This window comes from Netta rufina, assembly GCF_964035555.1.
Source record: "Netta rufina genome assembly, chromosome: 2".
In the NCBI taxonomy this organism is placed as follows: Eukaryota; Metazoa; Chordata; class Aves; order Anseriformes; family Anatidae; genus Netta; species Netta rufina.
This window is the reverse complement of record NC_140124.1, coordinates 25,069,621-25,095,965: the sequence shown is the minus strand read 5'-3', so window position 1 is coordinate 25,095,965 and position 26,345 is coordinate 25,069,621. Positions and strand designations below refer to the sequence as shown.

The following is a 26,345-nucleotide window of genomic DNA, read 5'->3' as shown; positions in this document are numbered from 1 at the left end:
TGACAAAAGCTTGCTCAAAATCACTTACTAATGGAATAAAAAGAATTCCTTTTGTTCCTATCATTCACAACCCCCCTTTTTTTTTGCCATCAATTTCCAGCAAGAAACCTACCATTTCATATTTATTTGCTTTTGTGATACTATCTACCAACTTAAAGTGATGTTAGTTGTATCTTTCCTGGCTATTCAAGTCTTACTTGCTATGTCTTAGCATTGGCCATACCCAGCAGTTTCCAGTTTGCTGACCTCTAAAATTTCCAGTGAAACTGTCATCTCTTGTGTATATTATCCAAACCTACTGGCATGCTGCTCTTGGTTATTTTTCACAACTCTTTAGGACAAGTTAAAGAATTCACAGCAACTGATGGACTGAAAACCACTGTGTATATTCATCACACAGGGAGCATACCTTTGCTCCAGTGCTTCTAATATGACTTATCTATTTTATTGATTGCTTTACCATTTGAGTTGGCACAATTAGCAAGCTGGTATGATAGACTTGATACCATATTTTAAAGCATTTAAGTAGATTTCAGCACAAGAGGCTACATGAATAGCACAGGCTACAGTATTCCAAAGACTATACTTGAAAGAAACATACACATTCAGTAATTGCTAATAGCAGTGCATTTTAGAAAGCTCTAGTATCTACAGGTTAACGACTAATATACACTAAACAAACATAATAATTCTTACCTCTATTTGTTCCAAAGTATCTTGCAGTTTTGAATTTAACTCACTATAAATGAAAGAAATGAAGTTTAAAAATCAAACTACTGATCATATTGACAATGTTGTCTTCTAAACACTTCAAATTAAAATATCTGTTATAGAAGCATATTATTCCAGCTTTATAATGCAACAGTGTTAAGAGAGCCCAGACAAGACCTCATCCTGCTGGGATTTACCCACATATTCAGAGGTATTCCCAACCCCACACAAACTTGTGCTCTAAACATTTTGTTTCAGCACTCTGGCCTACAGCAATACAGAAACAAAAAGGTCAGGGCAGTCAAGTCTTTGCAAACTGTGGTATAGAACCTTTTACCCTTTGTTCAGGAAATCCTTATAGAAACACTGTGGGAAAAACATTTAAATTTTAAAGAAAAGTCAGAACTTAAGCTTACATAACTCAGAAAATCTTTTTAAGACCATCAGTTCACTTGTCTGCACTGTACTTGGTATAGAACGATTAACCAAAAAAAAGCTACTATATTTTGGACAAAGAAAGTCACAACTGCTGCTCTCTAACACTCAGCTTTCAGAATTTTGGACTACCAACCAAAAAAAAATACAAAAGAAGTGGCTAATATGTTTTTGGTTTTGTTTGGGAGGGTCAAGAAAACAAAGACATAGGCAGGATATTCTCTTCAGCATAGAAAGCACTGAGTTCTGATGGGATAATCACCTTACCTAATTTAAGATTACTTACTTCTTTACTCTGAATCTTTTCTTAAGGAGCCTACATTACCTATCAAAACAGATTCTAGCTTCCTTATCTAGTTCTCTCCACTTAAATGATATGCTTATCACCCCTCCTTTTTTAGTTCTGTTAGATAAGCTGGATACAGCATCTTCCTAAGAAAGGTTTAAATAGAAAATAAAAATTAAGAGAAAGAGCTGGCATTGAACACTAAAATCAAGTAGCCAGTAATTCTTTGTTGTTTATCCATACGTAACAAGCCTCCAGACAGAAAAACCTTAACAACTTCATGTTATTTCATCTCCTGCTGGAGTTTAGGAACATTTCCTAGTACTCCTTTTATCTAGCAAGAACAGATTAGAACAAGAGAATCTTGCTCTATGCACAGAAACCCTCCTGTCCATCTTTAGAGCTAGGTACAGCACAGACCCCCAGGATACAAAAATCTTTTTGGTTTGTATGTTGAAGTTAACTGGTCTAAAACACAGAAGCTGTTGACATCAGCAAAACTGATTTAATGCACAGGCAGCCTTTGCACAGACTGAATAAATTAAGCAATTGTACTGATATAAGCCCTATTAAAAACTCACAAATCCCCTGATAGTAACAGGTACTGCATAAACACGAGAGGGATTCTTCTCAAATAAATGTCATGAACACACTGCTGCTTGGTAGCATTTACCTTTTCTAACTTACTTTAAAATACACATGAATTTTTTACCTCATCCAGGCAACTGACATGCTCACACACATGAAGAGCTTGCCTCAGTTTGTAACCACCTGCTACCATAGGAGGCAGACCAGGGACTTGAGCCCTCTTGTCACAAATCCCAGCAAATCCCCCAAGATCTGAGCCATTCTAGAAGGTGTATGTTCTCTATCTCTTGGGAGAGGACTTCAAAAGACCTTGCTCTACATGCAACACACCCAAGGCAAGACACCAACGTTTCCTACCTGTACTGTTTAGAGCAAATTCTGTGACATCGCTGTCTTCCCAATGAAGCAAGGGCTCAAGCAAGACTTTTAAATACACAGAGTCACAGTTTATTTGTTCAATGAGTAGGCATCAAAGACGTATGCAAGTGTTTGCAAGAATATATCCCACACTTACACCAACCAATCTTGGAGAAGGAGATGCAATCACAAGATTTCCTATGAAATCTAACTTTGATCAAGTATTGAACTGAAAATGTAGAAATGCAGCATCCAGCCAAAATTGTCTGTTTTCTAGTACCCAATTACTAAGATAATGCTTAGACATAATGGCTACAAGATTATTACGAAAGCCCATCTACCATAATTGAGACTTCATGAATTAAATGAATGCCTTGAATTAAAAAACATATTAAAAGTATTTTTCACATCCTTATCCACAGAAATCTAAATTAGCATATTTTTAGAAGGTACATCTCCTGTGATATAATAGAAAGAACATTTAGACCCAGATGCAATAGACAGAGTGGTCCTATTATCTGACACTACAGTTTTCTAAGGGTTTTTGAAGGGAGTCTACTCCCATCATAACTAATCAACAAGCAGAAGGCAGATGACTTTGATTTCTATTTATGAACAAAAATGAATCACATAATGCAAGCATGGAATGCAACACAAGCACTGATCTGCTTCCCTTGGAGGAAGATAACGGAGAACAAAGATAAAAAAATAGTCCAGCCTACTGTGTTAAAGGAGGATGAGCTCTCTTAAAACCAAAGAGGTCAGGAAAGCTGCAGTGCTTGTCTCTTCAGACTACGTACACAGCAAATTAAAATATATATATATATATATACACACACACTTCATATAAAGGTTTAAATCCCCTGCTGATTAATAAGAGCTACACCTAACTCCTAGCAAGAAAAACCTGAAGGAATGCACTGATTCTTTTCACGTGGACAAATGAAAGTGATACTGTGAAAATGTCATGGTAAGGTACAGAGGTGATAACTCTCATAAAGATCTGTAGGTAAAGTACGTTTTAAATGACAGCGCTTGTCTGACTTTTTGATTAACTGTTTCTATTGTGGTCCCAAGCAAAAATGCAAAAGATCTAGCCTAATCCCTGCTAGCAAGATGTTATTCCACACGATACATATTCTTTGGGATTTCAAGAAGTAAATCAGTGCACAACGATGAAAATATATGCTCTGAGGCTGAGATTTACTGTAAAAAAATGTCCTACTCTCACAATCCAAACAAAAATAAACTCACAAAAAAAACAATCTCAGAATAAAGAAGCAGTCCTGATTTTCCATCATCATTCTTTCTTTCAAGAAACTGTCTTCCCGGATGCAAGTATATCCTTTTGAGCACAACAACAAAGTAAATCCTCACAATTATTTGTCACGTATCTTGTCAGTATGGTAACAGACTTAAAATAACATGAATTTTGCAGTTAAATATTCCAAATGGCAAAAATACGAACTGTTAGTTTAAGTTCAAAATTTTGCTATAGTGAACATAATGCAGTGGAAATTAAAAGCTGCAATGAAAGATTGAAGTGATTCAGCATTAAACTTTTTATATAACGTACATAAAACAAAATTTAACTTAAAGAAACTAGGTAAATAACCTGAATCTCAAAAGTACATGTTTTTGCAGATGAGTACTCTGAAGAGCCTAAGAAATCAAGCTGCCTTTTCAAGTTGAATAAATTTTCTTCTCCAAAAAAAGAAAAATGCAGGAGATACACATAATAGATTAGACAAGCCATAGAGCTTCGAAAAGAACAATATACTAAGGAGAGCTTCCTGAACAACAAAAAGACACTACAGATGACACCCAGGTGTGAAACACACTGCAGAATCCATCTCTCTATACAATGTAGAGTCATGAAGAGCAAAAGTTGTTCAGGAGTCATCCTGCATATTGACAACCTAATTGTGACTGAGGGAAACCATGAAGCCATTTCTCATTCAAATAAATAAAGAATATTTTTTATTCACCACTATATACAGAAGGGATTCAAAATTTCAAAAGATTGGTGTGGTTTTTTTTGTTTTTTGTTTTTTTGGTTTTTTGGTTTTTTTGGGGGGGGAGTTGGAGGGAGGTAAAAGAGGGGAGTTGTATCAAGTAATGTAGGCTAATTTTGGCTGTATTTATATCCATGTACAAGTTTTATGGAACTAAAAAGAAAACAAAAACGAACTTTTCAATATGATACTTCAAAATAGAGAGAGGCTTATTTCCAGGCAGAATTGCTAACTTCATACACTTTTTAGTTGCATCTTCAGATCCTTAAACAACCATACCTCAAAAGGAGACCTAAACTGAAATCAAGCCTTATGGGTAATTACTCTGAAGTTCCAACAAACCATGCATTTATAGGACAGAGGGAGGCAAAGTCTGTATATTCAGAGATTTTGGTCCTGCCAAGTCAAGCAGCATTCTGGTAGGAGCTCAAATAACGTCAGAATTTTACCCATAAATTTAAAACTCTAAAAATAACACAGAAAGAAAACCCAGATAATCTAATAATCTTCTTCATGGATGAAATGTCAAAAATCACCTTATTTTTCTCCTTTATTGTCCTATCTGTTATAACTTTGAACTTGACATTCACCCAATTCTTTTATTGCATAAAAAGCAATTGAAAACATCAAGTCCTTTTAAGCTAGAAACTGCAGATATATGAATTAGTTCAGGTTGTGAAAGCAATTTCTCCATGACAGCACGAAGATCTGTGCTTGCTAATTTCATCACCCAGAATCAAGGTAAGTTACCCTTCCAAAACCATCTCATTGAAGGGAAACAATTCCAGAATACAAACTTCCTTATTTAAAATTAGCCCAAATATCTCTAGACTGCAGGTTGTATCACAGTCCTAACTCAGTCTTATCTGAAACTTTGCCTGCCAACTTTCTACCATAGTTACAAAACAATGGCACAGACCAGGTAGAGATTATATAGTTTAAGATTGTGAAGACTCAGTAGTAGTGGGATGGGGTCACAACACTGCTGAGAGGATGTTTATGGTTTTATAAATGCCTCAACTTTACTTTTCTAAGCAGAAATTTAAATTTAAATCAAAACTGCTCTAGATAATCAGAATTAGCCATCACTGTTTTGTACCATTTACAAATACTATCCGGAAGCTGAGATCAGCACAATGTCACCTCACCTTATACAACTGTAGTGTTTGAAAGTGCTGGCAGCTTTCTGGCATTCCAAGCACAGCTGAATAGCTCCTGGATAGTCCTCTTCCTTGGGATAAAATAGAACAGAAAACTAATTTGACTTTTGAAGCAAACACCACAACACCCATTTTTTTTTACATGCTTATGTATAAAGACAAAGAACAAAATACTTCACCTCTTACATCTGTACAGTATCAAGTTGGAGGAAACTATTGAGGGTCTATTGCAGAAATTAATTTGCAAGCAATTTAGAGTTATTAACTGGCAACATGTTAGCAAGATCCAAAAACACTGCATATGTTACATTATCTTATGCAAATGACTTGTTTGTTTACTCACAGATTCATACAAAACAGAGCAGAAGGCTCTTATTACAAAACAAATAACATTTTCCCACTTAATTTTCAAACCTTTGTTAATGCAATATGATCTATTTGTGAGCAGGGGAAGAGGTAAGTTCAGGCACTAGTGAGCTGCAGCCATAATTTACAAAACCAACAAAGAGACAACAGAGACACACTGATATTAAGCGCGAATAAACACATTCTATTTATTTTGACACATTTGATAACTAATTAGTAATGAATTTAAGACAAATGGTTCAGAGAAGGCCCCAGGACAAAAAAAAAAAAAAAAAATACTTCGGGGAGGGAAAAAAAAAAAAAACACAAACATATATAATTTACAAGAAGAATTTCCAATAGACAGAAAAAAAATCAGTCAGAAAGTATATGAAGACACCAGGACAAAAGAAAACCAAAACCACACACAAGAGCATACAAGAGCCAAGATCTCATCAACAGTGTCTTGGCTATAATTATTATTTTTGTATCCTATTAGATATGAGGCCATTAGATGAGCTCCTTTTTCTTGAAGAAAGGAAAATCCCCTTCAGTAGCCAAGAGCTTTCCTTTTTTTCCTAATTACATTCATCATATTATGTGCTTCAGAGGGCTCAAATGCAAAGCTGCTAATGAATTTTCAAATTCATTGACTGAAGAGCAAAAACACATGGGCAATTTATATTTAGCCATTACCATAAAGAAGTTTCTCAAATAAAACTGTTTTTAACAGCGGCATTCTAATGTAGATCAAGTTTAGCTATTAAAAAAAAAAAAACTTTATGCACTAGATGATAATAAAACAATACACTGGCTTAAAATGATTGCTGCAATTACAGCTCTTTGCATCTTTCTCCATTGGAAACCTGACGCTTGCTCCATTAAGTCTACCAGGGCTGTAAAGCAACAAGTTCCATGCTCTTCTCATCACAAATTGCAAAGCCTGCTTCAGTAACACGTATTACTGATGTATTCCAGATGTGGCTCACCCCTTTCTGTTTCTGTCACCTCTGTTTTAGTTGGGAACCCTACCTAAATGTTCATCTCCGTACGGCTATGATGTTTATTTTATATACTTGTGTATGTATGTGTGTATGCATATGCATGTATGTAACTCGTATATTCCAACCTACTAACTTCCTCTCAGTAAAGATGATAAAATTGCTAATATCTGGGATACGGTATTTGGGAGAAGACACTTGACACAGTTCTAAAACTCCAGTTAGTCAGAAAGGGCAGTTTTAGCAGGTAACCGTTTAAAGATCCCTGACAAATCTGACATTAGGGTCTGTGTGCAGATGCAACACCCACACCTCTGTCTCAAGACAACTACCAGCAGTGAAGATCTGATTTCCTGTGCAATACAACACAGCACAGAAATAAAAAGCTAATAAAAACCTAAGCTTAGTGAGCAGAAAATAACACTGGTGGAGCCTCAGGTGAATTAATAGGTTCTTGCTTGATAAAGAATAACAAAGTGTGAGACAAGGTGTATTAAAGTGTATGGAATTAAAGAATCTTAAGGGTTAAAATTACTAAAATTCAATCTCCACATTTAGTAACTAGGGATTACCATAATGACATTCTATCCAACCTCAGCTAAAAATAATTGGCAAGCTACCAAGTCAAAATAGTCACACAATATCATCAAAATATAGCTGTTGATAAACTCTTCAATCCGACTTTCACACAATTTAAACATCTGAAGACAAGTTCTTATTTTTGCCCTGCACAGTATCTGCTACATTTTAGGCAGTATATATACACACCTTAACAGCAGAATTTTCAGCTTCATAGCCTGTGTGCTACAACATTTTCTACATTTGACTATTAAAAAGCCAAGCCACTAAATAAAGAGAGAAGCTCCCCCACTTCAAAATAAAATTCTAAGTAGGAAGGCCATATAAATGTGTAATATAATATACCAGTACAAGTACTTTATTCAAACTAGGTATATCAAGGATCAGCTAAACCTTGCTTTCTTTTTTAATTCCAAATACAAAGCTAAAGCCAGAAAAGGAGTATAAGCAGAGGTATAGAGAGGAGAGTGAAGACAGAACTCGCACTCAACTAACTCAAGCCTAAGTTCTGAAACTAAGTTCTGAAGGATTGAGTCTTTGATAGAAAATACTGCCCTGTTCCCCTTCACGGGGGCTATTTAATTTGGTATGAAGTATTTCTCAAACATTTAAAACAAGAACAAAAATACTATTTCACAACAAAGACTCATCATAGCCTGTTCATAAAGTGACGGAAGGAAGGGACAAAATTAAGATGACTGACAGAAATAGAATAGCTTCAAGATACAACAGTCTGGGAGGGACTTACCTCTAGCATCTCACTTAAGCGTACATCAGTTCTTTGCTAAAAAGAGAAAGAAAACAGTGATAACTACAAAGGAATGAAAAAAGATTTTACTATTGACTGAAAAAAATCTTTACATACCAGTGTTTTTATTGTTCTCAGAGACTTCAGCAGTCCAATAAGCAACTGTCGTTTCCTTTGATTTGCAAGAAGTCCCAAACTAGTTTGTGTAAATCCCTCCTTTGCTATATTCAGGTGTCTGTAGAAGTTAACAATGAATAGGACACACTTCCATAATATATAACATAAGGCTTACTTCAAATAAACACTAGTATGCACATCATCAGACATGCTAGAAAACAAAATTGCAAGCATTGTTAGGGAAACCCTGAAACTGATATGACACCGTGTTTTAGTTCATGCCGGCAGGCAGCTAAGCACCACACAGTCATCCGCTCTCCCCACCACCTCCCCTAGCGGCATGGGGGAGAGAATTAGGGGGAGGGAAGTAAAAGCTTGTGGGCTGAGATAAAAGTTTAATAAGACAGAATAGAAAGAGAAATAATAATAATATGCACAAAGCAAGTGATGCACCGTACAATTGCTCACCACCTGCTGACCAATGCCCAGCCCATCCCCAGGCAGTGATTCCCCCACCCTGGCCAGCCACCTCCTATTAAGTGTTCAGCATGGCACCACGTGGTGTGGGGCATCCCTTTGGCCAGCCTGGGCCAGATGTCCTGGCTGTGTCCCCTTCCAGCTTCTGGTGCACCCCCAGCCTCTTTGCTGGCAGAACAGCATGAGAAGTTGAAAAGTCTTTGATTTAGTTTAAGCACTGCTCTGCAATAACTAAAACATTGGCATGTTATCAGCGCTATTCTCATCCTAAATCCAAAACACAGCACCATACCAACTTCTAGGAGGAAAATTTACTCTATCTTAGCCAAACTCAGGACACGCACCAACAGACTATTTAGAAGGCATGCTATCCCTTCTGCAGAACTTGTCTGTGGATCAATGGTATATCCCAAAAGGTGTCTGTTTAAATAGAACTTCCAATTGACAGTGGAAGTTGGAAGAAAAAAAAAGCAACTTGTACATTTTAGCCCATTTACTATTGCTAATTCCACTCAGCACATAAACAAGAAATATTATCAGCAAGTGACCTCCTGGGTTTACAAATGTCTTCTTAAATCCCTTTTTCCCCCTTTCAATTTCTGCCATTATTTAAGCAAGGTACCTTCTTCCATTTGCGCAAATAACAGCCGCTAATTGAAGACCAGTCTGTAATGATGTAACACGCTCAAGTTCCTACAGAGAGACAAGAGGTTAAGTAAATACACAAGTTAAAGTTCTGCTACCTACCAGCGAAGACTAGCAATTAGAAGGTTTATCTTGAGATGTTATAATGACTTTTTAGAGTTCCTTTACATAGTACTTGCTTCATCTTTTTATATATGCTAAACACTGGTATGTAACATAAAAGCAAGCTATCTTTTCAAATACAGTTCTCCTTTGAAGAAAGATACTTGAAATACATTTTCATTGCCTTGAGAGCCTCCTCATTTATATACTCCACATGCAGCCTAAGAGTCCATATATGATTAATAGGATACCCCTCCGCATAGTAATCAGGGACAGAAATACAGATTAATTTGCATTAATATGCCAAAGGGTAACAAAAACAAAACAAACAAAAAAATGTTTCACATATCATTCACACATTTCACATTTTCTTGTTTAGAAACATTTGCATTCTAAAAATTTAATAAATGTCATTTCATAATGAACGTTAATTGTATCCTGTTGAATTTCAGCTGAAAACTCTTCATCACAAGCAACCTGAATTTAGCTTGATTTCGACTTTGTCAAGTGCCTAGCGTAACCTCAACTCCGTCGAAAAAAAAAAAAAACAAAACTGTTTTTCATGTACATATTCGTTTTGTTAGTACTGCAGAGCAGTGAGCGTTCTCTCCAGTCTTAAATTTATTTTTTTTTAAATACCCCTCATCATTTACAAACATATTGAGTGCTATCCATGGGAAGAAGGAAGACTTTCACTTTGAAAATTAAATTTATTTTGAAGATATGGCAAGTGAAAATAAGTTTAAAATTCAGTTCCATTTAAGATCATCTCTTAGCTGGTCAGTCAAGAAAGATGTATCACAATCTCTCCAGCTGCTTAACCAAAATAGGATTACAGTAATGGCTTGTATGACAATGCTTTCTTCAGGACTCATAAAGTATGACCCATCATAACCAGGAAGATGCAGAACAACCTCAAACAGATATTCTGAAAGACTGGAAGACTTCTTAATCTTTTGTATCATCACAAGTGCGTGGCTCTTGGCCCTGAATTATTTGACTAACACCAGAATACTACAACCTATAAAGAAGACCTGGGGCAGTCACTCCGCTCAGCATGCGTGCAAACATGCCAGTCCCCCAGACATCAAGTTGAGACCAGAAGAAAATAGCTGAAGTGTCAGCAGCCAATGCACAAGACGCTAAATTGCGAGCACTGGGAATGGTTAATTCTCCAAAGCTGCTAAGCCAATTTTTTTGTTCTCTTCAGCAAGGCCCTAGTTGGGTCTTTCCAAGTTGAGGGCCTCTCACATACCTTTGGGATGGCAGACTTCCTATATTTTGCATATATTTGAGACAGTAAATAGAATTGGCCCAGTGTTTGGCCTTTGAGCTCAAGAAACAAGTACTGATGGGCCATCAGGGGAGCACACTAAAAAGGTTCTGCTGTGTGAGATGCTGTACACACACAGAATTATCTATCACAGGGTAATTCTCAGACTACTTTCAAAATAATCCTGAGTTTTCCTTCTGCAGTTTTCTCAGTGTCATTTCCCGATAATCAGATTTAATTGAAAAAAAAGATAAATCAGATAAAAGCAGGCTGAGCTGACCACATGTATAGGGTCATTATTAAAAGCAAATCGGTAGGAAAAAAAAAAAAAAAAAAACAAACAACATCTCTTCACAGAATCATTATGATAGCTGTTCTTCCAATTATGTTCTGGGAGGGAAGAGAAGCAGAATATTGGCATGGTAGTAGCTAAAGTAATCCCACTTCATTTTGCTCTCAGAGGTCCTTGACATGTTGAGACTCCATTTCCAGCTCAGCATTCTGATACTTTCCTCTCATGATTGAGTGAGATCAGCAGAAGATTTCTGGTTAAGTTCTCTTAAAAAAGGTCATTGCTGTTTGCTCTTGCGTACAAAAATCTGAAACCATTCCTAAACACGGGTGCTCGAAAAGCTCCTCTTCGAGTCCATTACAGGCACTGGTCAAGCATGTGAATTCATGTTTTCAGAAAACCATCTTAATATAGTCATATGTAGAAGCATTTAGCATCCTGAAGAGCCCCCAGGTTAAAACACCCTTCATTCACCCGTTAAAGATACAGGTTTAGCTGGATCCAGGTTTAGCTAGAACAACTACTTCCAGCCAAGCACTAGCATCTCTTCTAACCAATTACTATATTTAATTCCAACTGAAACAAGAACAGTATTATAAGGGGAGAAATTTGAGTGGTTTACTGTTAAAAAATGACAGTAGTCTTACCTCAACATATGCAGGCTGCTTTTCAAGAATCAAGTCTGCAACTTTCTTAGATACCTTAAAAACAAGAATACCAGAAGTGATACACAGCAATCTCTATAAATAAGCCAATCTCTATACTGAAGTTCTACAGTGTCTTTGTGATTGTGTCACTCCTGTGGTTTTCAAACTTATTAATAAATATGCCAGACATAACAAGTTTAAAAACCCTAGAAATCACATGGATCATTAAAGTAAAATGCTTATTTACAATTCCATCTAGAAATTAATGACCGTTTTTAAATTAGTCTCTTACTTCTCTGCTTGTTAAAGAACATGCTAGAATAAAAATAAGAATAAAATATGTAACTACAACTGCTTACATTCTGTTTATGCTACTGCTAGAGCAGAAACGTAAGGAAACCATCTACCATGGGGATCTAAGAAAGTCATGATGACGCTTACCTTTCAGACAGATACCATATTAAATAAAATCCATGCCAAAATGAATATTCACCCTGTGCACATTACACCATTTCTTTAGTTCTCAGAGCATGCATATTTCAAAATTTTCTCCATTGTTCTGAACTAACAGTAAGTGGAACGCTCCTGAGGGCCCCTGCCTGCACTGAATTTAAGAATGAGCCTTGTTGCTTTGATCAGTCTCTTGTGTGCAAACACACAAAATAAAAAAATAAAAAAATAAAAAGAAATCCAACATTAACAGTCATATGAATGCAAGCTTGAAAATAGTTTGTAGGTTTTGGTTGTTTGTTTATTGCAAACTGTTTGTTCAGTTTCAAACATGACAAAAACGTTATTGGCATTGCTCTATATTCTTCACAGGGACCGACACTTCCAGAAATGAAAATAAAGTAAAACTGGCTGTGACTGTCAGCCAGCCCCAGCGCATTTGTGGGAAAGAGCAATGAGGAGGATTTTTTGTTTTCGTTGGTTTTTGTTTTATACACAGCAGGTCTGGAAACTGCTTATTTAAACACAGTATGATATTGGGATCTTTACAATGCAGCACTCCTGTAACACTCACAATGGCTCCACCAGTTCAGTTCCCATCCCTTGGAAGAGCACCTGCATGCAAATGGTCTTCAAAGGACTCTGATATTACAGCTTTGTTTTGCAGGACAGCAAAAGAACTGTTCCTTGTGAGGTAGGAGCACACGAAAGGATGTTACAAAGCCAAAAGCTACAAGTCTGCGCAATTTTGGGGCTCTCAGGAAGTTTTGCTCTATACACTCTATATCCTATGAAAATTTTCACTTCTTTTCAATCTCTTCTTCCATTTAGCCTTGTATATGTGTAAACTTTACAAGAGGCATATCCTTGTTAGCCATTCACGCCTCCAGCACAAATCTAACAGCTTGATTCTTCACTGTTAAGGGGATTCATTAAGCAGTACACATGAATAAGAGACGATGCATTTCATTTTCACTTTTCACTATCTTTGTTGTTGTTTTGCAAGTTCTTGATTACTTAATACCAATAAAAACCTAAACACTGTCAACCATCTGCCACAGCCATTTTTGTTGTTTGCCTGAACTTACTGATAGTACTTATCTGAACTTACAAGCAATTCTTTTCTTTCTTTTGAATGAACCATCATATACTAGGTTATTATATACATTTCCACATTTTCTCCCTGCTTTTGGCAGCTTCTATACTGCTGTGCTGATTAACTTTTTAATTCTTAACCTTTGTAACCCAGAAATGCAACCACTACCAATGAATGTGGCTGCTGAAAGCAGCTTCAATTATCAATGCATGCAAACTGCAATGTTTTTTGAGGAGACCAGAAAACAATTTTCTTTTTCCTAGCCACATCAGGAAAAAGTATTGTCTCCTGAAGGAAAAAAAAAAAATACAGTTGTGTATATCAGACTATTAATTAAAATGAAGCCAAACAGATGTACAGGAAAAAAAACCTCCTAATTCAAATTATTTGTACCCACATGACTACTCAAATTAAAGCTGTCACGATACACATATTAAATAAGTATTGAGTGGCTCAATGGAATTGAAAATGGTAATGGAATGGAGAAACTACAGAAAACATGGAGTCTATAGTGAAACAAAGACATAACCAAAATCAGTAGTGCAAAAGTAGACAGTAACAGCCAGTGAGAAGCAGAAGATCAGAGCTCTACTACAAATAATTCATTGTCATTTGAGTATTTTGTGTTATGGGAATTTAAAATTTGGAATTCTCTCTAAATCACTATTGTAATTTCCTGTGTCAACTATACATTCAGCCAATGACACGAGAAATACAATATTTATCTTATTTCAAAAGCAGACTTCTTGAGTACTGTATCTAATTGTCTAGAAAGACACACATGGGCCATATTTCCTGGAAAATATGCTCAGTTCTCTCCTCTATTATTTGTCAGCTTCATGTACTTTCCAATTCACGTCATGCCATGCACTGAAACTACTCCCGTGCTGTTTCCCACTGTGCACACAAAATGGCCAAAACATTGATAACATGTATTGGGATTATTCAGCATATGCCTATGAAGTTGTCTCTCAGCCTTGAGCGTATTTCCTTGCTAAAATAGGTCACCACCAGGCTCAACACCTCTTGGTGATGAAAGTGGAGTTTTCATTTGCCCAGCTTCTCACTAATAGTTCACAACATTTCATAGGTTTATTCTGGGAAAAGACATCTTAGGCCAAAAGAACTTGTTCTTTGTGTATTGTTAGTGGTTTAATATTTTCTGATGTACATTTCATCTATTTAAAGATGTGAGTTAGAAATAATACTGTTATTTGCAGGTACTCTCCAAATGCCAGCTAATACATTCATTTCCTGTTCATCTTTCAGAGAAAAAAAAAAAATCAATATTTAATGTATTTTTAAAAAGCCTAAGAAGTAAAAAATACCCTTCAGAATCTGCTACTCCGATTCCCCCATAAATTACAGTTATTACTCATTATTTCATTTCATAGTAAGTATATACCAGTACTTACTAGAAATACTTGGGGACAAGTTAAAAAAAAAATCAGCAAATGAAAAATAAGGTAAAAATACAGACTCTAGGGAAAGAGGCTGTTTTTTTAAAAAACATTTTGTGTTCTACATTGCCAAAAGTCCCTCAGAAAAGGGATTCTACAGCACTATTAAGTGCTGTGTTCAGCATTTTATTTCTTGCAATACATTGGAAAAACTGAACTAAAAATAAAGTTTCTTTTTTAACAGCCCATTTGATCCTTCTTACAATACTTATCACTTAAGATTATACGATTTACTGATATGATTTTCCATTACAAAAGCACACAACAATATTAAAGCAAAAAATGCTTTTTTTTTAAAAAAAGTAAAAAAAAAAAATCACTTTAACCTACAATTATAGATAATTAAAAAAAAAAAACTCTCAGTATAGTATAGAGTTTAGTATACTAAACACCTTTACTTACAGCAGCTTGCTGTTGTTTTAATTTGTCTCTGTACTCTTCCAGTTCTTGAAGACTAAGTACTGGAGGAAGCCTCTGAATGTGAACAACAAATAAAATTCAGTGAGAAATTAAAGTACATAAAATACATATGCAGTATTAACTAACCAGTCAGTTTAATTAAAGAAACATTCTTATTGCTTCTGCAATCTAATTTGTATTCAAATAATGGATACTGAAATTAATCAGTGTTAAAAAGCATAATGTCATAATTTCCTCAAAGTTACCCCATTTTAAGACATACATATACATACACAAGCCCCTAGCCATTGAAACTATTACCTTCTTAGTCTATTAATTCCATCTGTTTAAAAAAATACCCAAAATACAGAATAGACATTTTTTCCTCCAACTATTTGGACTTTCTCCTAGTAGTTTAAATTTCTAAGTATATTAGCACATCAGGCCTGATATTATCACATCACATTAAAAGAGACTCCATACTAATACCATAGGTTGGAACCTCCATACAACTGCAAGAAGATTTGGGCATGGGGAGGGGCAACAAAAAAACAAAACAAAATCCACACTGTTTTGCATTAATTCAGGATATAAGAAACAAATGGAAAATGGATCACTGAAAGAAGCTGACTTTTGGCCTTCAATGTTTGGATACATTACTGCCTTTTATTTTATAACGACAACTTACCTCTAATTCATACTTCACAATATCAAAGGAATCACTGGAAAAATAAACTTCTTCAATACTATTAATTATTTCTTGCTGAGCTTGAGGATCAGTTGGTTCTTCCCGTGATTCTCTGAGCTCCTCCTTCACAAAACAGAAAAGAAGGATTTCCATGACATAATATCACATTCTAGAAGGAACAATGCTTACCAAAACAACTATTTTCTGAAAGTCATTAAGAACTTTAGTACAAGAAGCAATAATTTCTTGAGAATAGAAAGATCTGTACACTGCAGCTTGCATTCCTCGTTACAAACAGCAAGACAGTCTAAACTTTCCAAAGAACAGTGCAAGTTTCATTGTCACAGATTACCTAAACATTTCTTCCTCGATATTTATTTGTGGCATAAATGGATGCTGAGTCTGCAGTTTTCCTCCTGAAGCTTAGCATATTGTAGAATTTTTCATTAAAAGTAAAAGCTAAAATCTGATTTATTTATTTTTTAACCTGAAGAACTACCTTTGTAAACCTAGGGTAGACAGTGTCACTACACGTGTAACTATTCCATTTAGCTCTCAGAATTCACTTTGGTAACTTTGATAAAAGACATGCCATTAAACACTTGACTTTTTTATATAGGCAAAACCATGACAGATCTGCTTCCTTTGCACAATATTAACACATAACAGATTTTTCTCCAACTAGTGGGGTGGTCTAAACAGACAGGCACCAACAGCTTTGTGACAGCTAATATTCAAGATGTGCATTCTCCTCCCTCCTGGCACCATCTCACGTGGAAGGTTTTCTCAAGAGCCCAGCTGTGCCCACTCGTCGCCACAAATTGAGTCTGAACCTCTCATCCTCCCATACTGGATTTTTCAACTAATATTTGAAGTTGAAGTGGGCTGTTCCCACGGAAAGAATGAAAACCTTTATTAGAGATTCAAAAGGGAAACATTCAGGGTAGAAGGAAGGGAGGGAAGGAAAGGCAAGTTAAAGGTCTGATCGTATTATTTGATATTATAATTTAACCCTGACAAAGTGGTCCAGCAGACTGAAGTGTCCCATCAAGACCCCAAGCCTCTGACACAAGTTGCTACAGTGGGACAAGGTGCCCTTATTTCCATCACCAAGAACTCAAGAGCTTATTTCACCAGCTAAAGGCAGCGGATTTGAGATTAATTTACCGAACAATCACAAACTTCCTCATTTTGCACGTCCCTCGGTAACATCAAAGCCTGTACGTTACAAGGCAAAGGGAGATTTCACCCACACAGCAAGGTGCTGTTTTTCCTACACAAATAAACGCAACCAAGGTGGGACACGCAAACAATTTCCTAAAGCATCAAAAAGAGCCGCTGCTCCTCTAAAACAGCCTATTAAAAAAAAAAAAAAAAGGAGGGGGGGGGAACGGGCTGGCACGGCGGAGGCCAGGGTAGAGGCCGCCCCGCGGTGCTCGGGCGCCGCCCGCCGGGGGGCGGAGGCAGCGGCCTCCATCTTCTGGGGAGGCCGCGCAGGGCGGGAAGGCCTGAGGGGAACGGGGCACCCGGACAGCTCCTGTTCACCTCACCTGAGGGCACGTGAAGCAGAGCCCAGGCTGTCAGGGATGAGAAGGAACAGGTTCTTGAAAGAGTCTCCGGGGGGTATTTTTCATTTGTTTAATCTGTGATTTTGAAGCTTCCATCGCATGAGGGCGCATGAATCAGCAGATGATGGCTGCGTTCAGATTCAGTGGCAGGCTGCTCTTGCAACAGTTTCACTAACACAACTCTCTGTCATCTAACCATATGTGTTCCTGTCCTTTACAACAAACAAAGTGTGTTTCCTGCTCGGCTTCCTAACAAATGGCAGCTTTATGCTGAACACAGAGCCCCTCTATAAATTAGCTTAACATTTTACAGTACACTAAGCTTTATCTATAAGAAACTAAAAATAAAAAACATCCAAGACAGGGTCAGCTTAATTTGTCCACTGAACCACTGCAAATGGAATCACCTAATTTATCACCTGGATGTTTGGCTATAAGTTCCTGGCGTGGTCATTTGTTAAAATAAATAAATAAATAAACAAACATTAAAAAAAAAAAAAAAAAGAAAGAAAAGAAAAAAATCCAAGAAAGATTTCGAACAATCTGAATTTCTTGATGGTTTCTCATCATGCTGGTAAAATATGTCAATGCCTTAAGTCAGTGGTGACTGATGTCCCCTAAACATACATTAAGGATACCATGGACACATGTTCTTTATGTGATTCTTTATGTCATTATTATTTATGTGATTCTTTATATCATATTATTTGATTTTTATGATTTAGAGGCACTTAATAAATTGGGAGGACTGTTTTTAATATGAACGTTTCAATGAAGCCTAATCAGTGACCTTTTTATCTTTGTAGAATAACACATTTTTCAGCATAAAAATAACGCTGAGGTTGGCATGGCTAGAAAAATTACTCAGAAACTATCTTCTCCTGTCTCAGAAAAAAACATTTATCTCAGTGTTTCTCACAAAAACACTACCTGGGGAAATATTTATTAAATGGGCAGGCTTTTTCTTTATCTTGTTCATTCTTTCTAGAAGAACAGTCAGTCCAGAGAGAGAATGGACTCTCCAGGATAAACTTAAGCTCCCATATAAATTACACCGGACTTTAAATTGCAGCTTCCAGTCCATTATGCTCCACTAGTTTCAAACAACTAACAGGTTCAAGACCAGTCTTTTCACTTACCACTGAAGGAAGCAAAAATCCTTGCCTAGTTTGCTGTTATTCAGTTTTCCTCATCCCTTCAATCAGGGATACAAAAAAAAAAAAGCTTACAATACGAAGCCCATTGTTTCAAGGGCCTCGGTAAAGGCCAGATTTAGCACTGTGGAGGTAGTATTTGCACACTGTGTACAGGCAGAGAGAGAAGCTTTATTAAATCCCTCAAGTCAGTTTTACAACTCAAAAATTTTATACCTCAAAACTATTGCCACTGAAAAAACTGCCTTTAAAAATCAACATTAAAAAACATTTAACAGTAAGTTAATATGTAAATTCAGAAGTTCAAGAAGTATTCTGAATAGAAAAAGCTATAGAAATTTGGGATGGGAAAATCATGTGATGATGACCATGCAGAGAACTTCACTAAACCAAATCAGATACAAAGGAGATCAGAAAGAGTGACACATCAGCAAGGTGAACCCCAAAGTACTCCAGTCCAACTGCGCAGATTAATACATACATTCAGCAGTAGGAACTCTCCAACCAATAACCAGCCAACATAACATCTAGGATGCCACTTCAAATACTCATGTTTCCAAAGTTTTGCTCAGCAAGACACTTTACCTACTTAAAATTTGCATCATTTGTGGTGATGTGCAAATGTGACTTCTTTTTTCCCCTTTCCATGGTGTTTTGGACCATGCTTTCATTGAAAGACAATTTAACCTGTCAAACATGCTTCCTTGCAGGCCATGCTGAGTGCTACCCTATGATCAAGTCTCTCTTACATAATGCCACCTAAACAGATCAGTGAAAGACAGTTTCTGGGCAGGGTGCGAGGGCAGAAACAAAGAACTGTCTGTCTAACAGCTTACAAATTTGTGGATGCAAATACTTTTATTTAGCAACGGTTTCTTCAAACTTCTCACATTGTTTTGCCTTCCTGGTGTATGGAAATAGAAGTTTATGCATCCAGGAGCCTACAGCAATTACTTGAACTGTATTTCAGAAGAGTCACTTCATTGCAGACTCATCTGAAAGGCAGTTCAGGAAGTTTTAGATGACTTACCCAGCTATTTCCCTGTGTGTCATACTCCCACTCTCTCTTTTGTTCTACGCTGCCTGCAACGTGAAAAACAACATTGCTACTGAAGCATTACTAGTACAAAGTTGAAGCAAACACCTTCTGCATTCCACTAACAATCAACCAAAAGACTTGGGAAACAGACACCGAGAAGTGTTCATGATCAAGACAGTGTTAACAGAAACTGCTTAGAGACAGAAAAATCTAAAAAGCTTCTAACCTAATCAGAAGCTGAAGGTCAGCAATAGCTGATACACCTCTATATGTATATATATAAACCCACCTCAAGGTAAAACATTTATTAGCTAATCCACAGCTATGGAATGAAGTCCCACAGGGAAGTCTGTGGTGGTCCCTTGTCTTTCACGTGAAACGTCCAGAACATTCTTTTCATCCTTCATTCTTCAATATGCATACAGAGTACTTATTAAAAAACCTTCTCTCTACCAAAACAAACATGACACTGTGGAAACAATTCTCCTGATAGGCAGAGAATAACAAAGCCTGACCAGACATTAGTCACACCACTTAATGCACACAGCTATTGTTGGGGAAATGGAAACCCACAACAGACTAAGAAATCTATATCTTCTCTATGTATAGGAAAAGAATTAAAAATAAACTTCCAGTATTGTTTACCACCGTAAGTGACAAAGCCAACTAATTTCTATGTATGGCATATGAGCTGATTATCATCAAGATAAAAATAACCTAATTCAAAATCATCTCATTATTAACCCTACACACTTGAAGTGTACAAAATACCTCTCTTAACCTTTTGTGGAGGGTGTATTGGGGTTCCCCGTTACTGTAGGGTGCAGAGTAATGTCTGACCGTTTCAAGGTATGTCAGGAATGTGGAAGGCAGGGAATCTACCAAACAGAATTGTTATCAGCTTGGGGAAGAACAAAGCTGACAATCACAGAATGGTTCAAAAACCAGTACTGCAGTTCTATACCATCCTTAATACACACCATTTTCAACAACCAAAAGACACTGATATGCCAAGAATTACAGTTCCCCAGGACAATCACAATCCAGACGAAGTAAGGTATCTCAACCCAAAGAAGACATGAAATCATTCTGCAGGCTACTCTTTCTTCTAGATATTTTGCCTTTCAGTTCAGATTTACCTTATCTACAAACTCCATCTCTGACTTAATCCACTATACGTTTATTTCTCTGTGTTACCAAGTTGGTAGTATGGTTCTGTATTACAACAGAAAGTAAAGCAAGTTAGCTGGTGATTTATCTTCATATGATGCAAGCAGACTGGAATTTTTCAAGACAGTTGCAGAACCTATTGGGAGTAATGGGTAATGTGAGTGCATACACTCAGGGGTATTCAGTAAAATAAAGGTAGTAAATCATTTCATTGTTTGAGGAAAAAAAAAAAAAAAAAGGAACAAAAGAAAATACAAAATCGAGGAGCACAGTCTCCACTTTCACATGCTTACCAGCAAGCCACCAGTCAGCAAGTAACTTTCAGATATCAAAACCCATGAGAATTTTGCTGGCTTTCCTCTGAGGAGATGTTTTCCCCTGAGGAGATCCTTTCCCCATTCTCTGTATTTTCCATTTGACTTTCAATTTAGTTCAACAGTCACCATTTCAAAGACACGCTTTTGTCCCTAGAGTTATCATTATCTATCAACGGTTTGTGCTCTTTTGAATAATTCATGCTGACTCTGCAGTCCTTTATTCTGTACACCTTTCTACAACATTAGCTTAGCATTTGAAACTTTGAGCAACACTTGTCCTAAATCAGTCTGGGGATTGCACTTTGGCTATGGAAGTGTGATGATGAAAGCGTAGCAACATAACCATTCTATAGTCAAAACAGTATTTGGCTTGTGAGCGTGAGACTTTTGTTATTCAAGATATGAACAAAAAACATTATTAAAATGTGGCAGCAGATAACAACATATGCTTTCAAAAAGCAGCCTGCAATATTATGATTAATATTATGGTTTTTCACTCATTGCCTTTAAAAACTTTTTTATTGCCTTTACTTTTCCATTCAAAAATTAATTCCCTTCACCAAACTTGTCCATTACTATAAAATAATTATTGAGAGGGGTTAGCTTATATCCAGCAAAACTACTTGAACCAACCTGTAATTACGTTATTCTGATTTGTGACATCAGTACATTGCTATGGCATTGAATGTCGTTTTAGTTCAAAACAAACACGTATATCCAAGGACTCAATGACTTTCAATTTCTGCTCAGTACTGAAACCTAATCTCCTTGATGGTTACTCATACCACAAAACACAGACAAAATCTTCCCCTCCCCGCTACCCAAAATTCCTGTTTTCAGGAAAGGGTATCAGGATTGATGCCCACAGTCCAGAAAACATATTACGGTGTCTCATCTGATGCTTTACCATTTGGAAAGTAAAATCATACAGTGAAGGTTTTAGCAAAGTTAAGAAGGGATAGTAATATTAATCCTTCCTCTTAAAAGGAAAGGGATGGAAGTAAAATTACTGTGATATATGGCCTTGGACCATAGCCAGGAGATAAACTGATCAAAACACAGTAATTTTACTCAATATTCACCTGATCTAATGTTTTATCAGATAAATAGGTACCTGTACAAGAGATTCACTGAATATAGCTTTTTGAGAAGCAAAAAGCTAACATAATCATCTCAGAACATTCAGATTCAAAATCTGAATATTCAGAATATATATTCTTAATACAGCAGTTATTTTTAAAACCACTCACCTAAAACATTTTGAAAGGGAATAAATGTTAGAAGAATTAAAAACTATAAAAGCTTCATACTATGGCACAGAAGAGAATAATACTCTAATTTTATCAGCTCTGTAAAAAAATCAGGTGATGAATCCTAATGTTGATGCAGTCTTGTCTTTTCAGCACAGAATTCCTCATTTTCAGGAGATTCTGTTCTGTCTGCAGAACAGTTGCTGATAACTTTCTCACGTTACAAAGGGTTGACAGCACACAACCACCAGAACTCTTCCAAAAATTAACAAAAAAAAATTGCAAATTGAGAGGTATTTGTTTTCCCATTGTTATTGATACAAAGTGTAGGTTTACCAGACACATAACATCAAACCTTTACAGAGCAGAGAGCCAACCAAGATATCCTGCATCTATTTGTACCTGGAGAGTCAACTTGGCAGAAAGGGCTATTTGAAATTGGATGCCCAGTGGGTGGCAGGAATTTGCAGTTTTGAAACCTGAACCATGGAAATGTGACAGTTCTTTAAACGTCACTGCAACTGAATACTTTGAGTCTTTGAAATCAATATATTGGCCACTGTTTAACAGAATATTATGTACCAATTTAGAGATTGTTATATGATTTTTTTTAAACATGGAATAACACTGATTTTCTTGTCTGCCTTAGTACGAGCATCATATTACAATGTTATTACAATTACATCTCATATTACAATTACATCTCTTATGTAGAGAGAGAGAAATACAGGTTTTTTAAATGTAAAATAAGGCATCAAAATTCAGTTGAAGTCAGTAACTTAAATAACTCATTGGTTAAAGGCAAGGTCCAAATTAGAAGAAGAGAATAAGTATCATCCACAGTAAGTCTTGCGAATCATCTACCAGTCAAATATTGTAACAATTTCTCCCTCATATACAGATTACTCAGCATGATCTGTGAGACGAAAGAGAGATGACATCATCTGAATAGTGAGATAAATAAAAAGTAAAATGATTTTTATTATTCTAAAGCTATAACATTTAAAGTAGAATATGAAGTTAATTGTATATGCTGAAGATGAAAACCATGAAATTCTGAAATACATTTATGGCACCAAAAGCATGCAAAGACCGAATACCAGGACTAGAACTATGCAGGCTACCCTTATATCATGTACTTTCCTAAGTGACAAAAAGCACTTCCTTCCCTTCTTCCCCCTCCACCCTGATTTGAGCAGGAAACTTAAAAATATTGAGATCAACATCCAGTGACAACTCCAAAGTTCCAAGAAAGAAATTTTAATACACCCTCATTTTGACTTGACGCACTGTTTTGCCTCAAAATTCTACTTCTTTCGTTAAAAAAAAAAAAAAAAAAAAATCAAAAGGTATTCAGGAGGAAACAAAACCATCAAGAAGAACAGCAACAAATCTGGTGTTGTGACCAAAGGAAAAAAAAAAAAAAAAAGGAAAAAAGAAAAAAAACAGTTAAGTGTCATTTAAATATAAAATGAAAAATTAAAACTGAAGGGGGTGGGAGGAGGTCATGTATCATACCTTACTAGGAATCCGTAAGTTTTCAATAGGACTGAGGTCATGGACACTCTCCTGAGGACTTCTTAGACCCTTTAAAAGAATTTTAAGTCAGTTAAGGTTGATTACTTTACATATCTTGCAATCAAACTGCCCAAGTCTTACCTGTTACTGAAGAAAAAAAAACCACACAAGTCCTTTAATAAATTACACTGACATAGGTCTGGAAGGCTAAGCCTTTATTCTATAAAACCTTGAGGCCACTGGTATATAAATTATATTCCTCAAACATCTATGCACTTCCAGCTTTATGCAGTAAGTACCTTTTTAGGAGAGTTCACTAATATCCTCTTACCAAAGTCCACTTACATCTTCCTGCCAACTTCCAAATGTTTAAAAATGCAAGTGTGTCCAAAAAACACAATGTTTTTTGTTCCACAAACTTAATGGATTAATGCAATCAATCAAATTGAAGGTAAGTGCTACCTGCCCTGCTGCATAACTATAATATTTTTGTAAGTTGGAAGATTTCTCAATTTACCATATAAAACTATTAGGAATCATTTTCTGTAAGCATAACCAAGCTGAAAAAAAGATGCATAACCAACATTAGCTCTTTTATATCATTATTATTCTTTAAAACCCACAAAGCCACATAAATAGAATACGCTCTATTAGACAAGCTTCGTACAGGAAGCATCAAGTAACCAGATGAGTACATGTTTGTTCAACATGATATGCATTTTATGAAGCAGTATCACAGAACATGTTTCTTAGCACATTCTCTGCTATCTTTCTAAGCAGAAGTGAACTTAAAAATTCAAGTTTCAGATGTGGTTCTGACTCTACCCTTCCCTTGACCCCCTGGCAGTTCACATGAGCCCTGAGTCATAGTCAGATTTCTCTCAAATTCTCCCCAGTTGACACCACTGACAGTGTTTCTAAGCCCCTTTCACGCCCTGGGTACCAATGCTTTCTCTGAACCGATAGGAGCCATGCAATTACTATATGAGCTCACATTGAAAGAAGTGTGCTTTTATCCTCTGACACCAATACAGTGTTTTACAAATTCATCATGTGAATTGTCTCTACGTCACTTCACAGTTGTTTCATCTTCCCCATACACAAAACCTCTTCATTCTGGTTTTGGTTCTCAGGTTCTCTTGGGCACGGTTTGAAAACACCCTCCCTTCCCAGTTACTGCCCCCAAAAGCTGTGAATCTGAAATTCAAGGTAACAAACAACCCAAAGCAAGTGCCGCGGCTTCTCCTACTCCACATGAAATCTTCCACAACCACCTCAAAACTTTGCGTTGAAGGCAGCTTATTTCCATCAGCTGCAAAAATTTGCACTTGTTGAATGCTGGGTGGACCTTTATCCCTCCCAAAGGTTGAGAATTGCCTAAATTGTATCATTTTCAGACCACACCATTTGCACACCAGGCAGGCTTCCAACAGCTCCTGTTAGGTGGGGCCGAGAGCTGCTCGCTCACTGCTGGGCTGACTCCTGACAACAGGGGATGTACAACGTAAAAGAAGGCTCTAAACAGCGCCCCAGCCAAAATCCCATTACCCATCCATAGCAGTGTAATGGTACAGGGCCCAAAACATTATCTGGGGAATTCGGCTTCCACGCTGGTCTCCATTTTAAACCCTGCCTCCTGCCTGTGCTCTGGGGACAGCGCTGGGAACCAAAGTTCAGCTCCTGGCTCTCCCACCGCCTCCTACAACCACCTGGGGCAGGCGATGAGCTGGCGGGCGATGCTTAAGGCACTTTTTAAGCTCTGAAATCCAGACACAGGGCAAACAGGCTCCGCTTAACGACGCTCCGTGCATCTGAGCGACTCGGACACTGCCCTGTGAACGCTCCCGAGCCGCACACCCCGACACAACCCTGGGGCCGGCTGCTCGCCGGGCACAGCCGCCTGGCCATATTACAGCGCCACGGCCCAGCGCCCCTACAGCCACACCTCCCCACGCAGCCGCCCCCCCCCTCCCGGCCCCGCTGCCTCACCTGCCGGGCCATCAGCGACTTGATCTTCTGCATGGCGCCGCCCCGCAGCCCCGCACGGCCGCAGCCCCTCACGGCAGCAGGCTCACGGCGGAGCCATGTTGGGCGCCACCTGACCGCGCCCGCCCGCTGCTCCCTGGGACCTGCAGTCCTCGGGCGGCGGAGCCGGGCTCGGCGCTGGGCAGGGCGGCGGCAGGCGAACTACAAGTCCCGTCAGCGCCGCGGCACGGCCGGGCCGGCAGGGAGGGAGCGGAGCCAAGGGCGGAGCGCGGCGCTGAGGGAGCGGCCGCCGGGGGGGGGGCGCGCCTCAGCCGTGCCCGAGGGGGCGGCTCTCGGTGGGCAGCCCCCGTGTGGAGCTGCCCCGGTGTGGAGCTGCCCCTCGGTGCCAGGCAGCGCTGTGCTCGCAGGAGCCGCTCTGCCGAGCCAGGCTCGGGGTGTTTGAGGCGGGGGCTCCGCGAAGGGTCGCCAAAAA

General features: G+C 37.7%; 1 protein-coding gene across 1 annotated transcript in view; it reads right to left on the bottom strand.

Moving 5' to 3' along the window:
- VPS50 (VPS50 subunit of EARP/GARPII complex) overlaps nucleotides 1–25,997 on the bottom strand; it is a 76,292-nt gene extending 50,295 nt beyond the window's left edge. The window contains exons 1-10 of the mRNA XM_084282903.1: nucleotides 25,877–25,997; nucleotides 23,888–23,956; nucleotides 15,872–15,994; nucleotides 15,187–15,258; nucleotides 11,779–11,832; nucleotides 9,442–9,512; nucleotides 8,343–8,460; nucleotides 8,226–8,261; nucleotides 5,541–5,623; nucleotides 697–739 (exon numbers count right to left, since the gene is read on the bottom strand). Coding sequence (XP_084139029.1) covers nucleotides 697–739; nucleotides 5,541–5,623; nucleotides 8,226–8,261; nucleotides 8,343–8,460; nucleotides 9,442–9,512; nucleotides 11,779–11,832; nucleotides 15,187–15,258; nucleotides 15,872–15,994; nucleotides 23,888–23,956; nucleotides 25,877–25,909 — 702 coding nt within the window. The 5' untranslated portion in view covers nucleotides 25,910–25,997. The remainder of the gene's footprint in view (nucleotides 1–696; nucleotides 740–5,540; nucleotides 5,624–8,225; nucleotides 8,262–8,342; nucleotides 8,461–9,441; nucleotides 9,513–11,778; nucleotides 11,833–15,186; nucleotides 15,259–15,871; nucleotides 15,995–23,887; nucleotides 23,957–25,876) is intronic.
- Nucleotides 25,998–26,345: the final 348 nt, after the last annotated feature.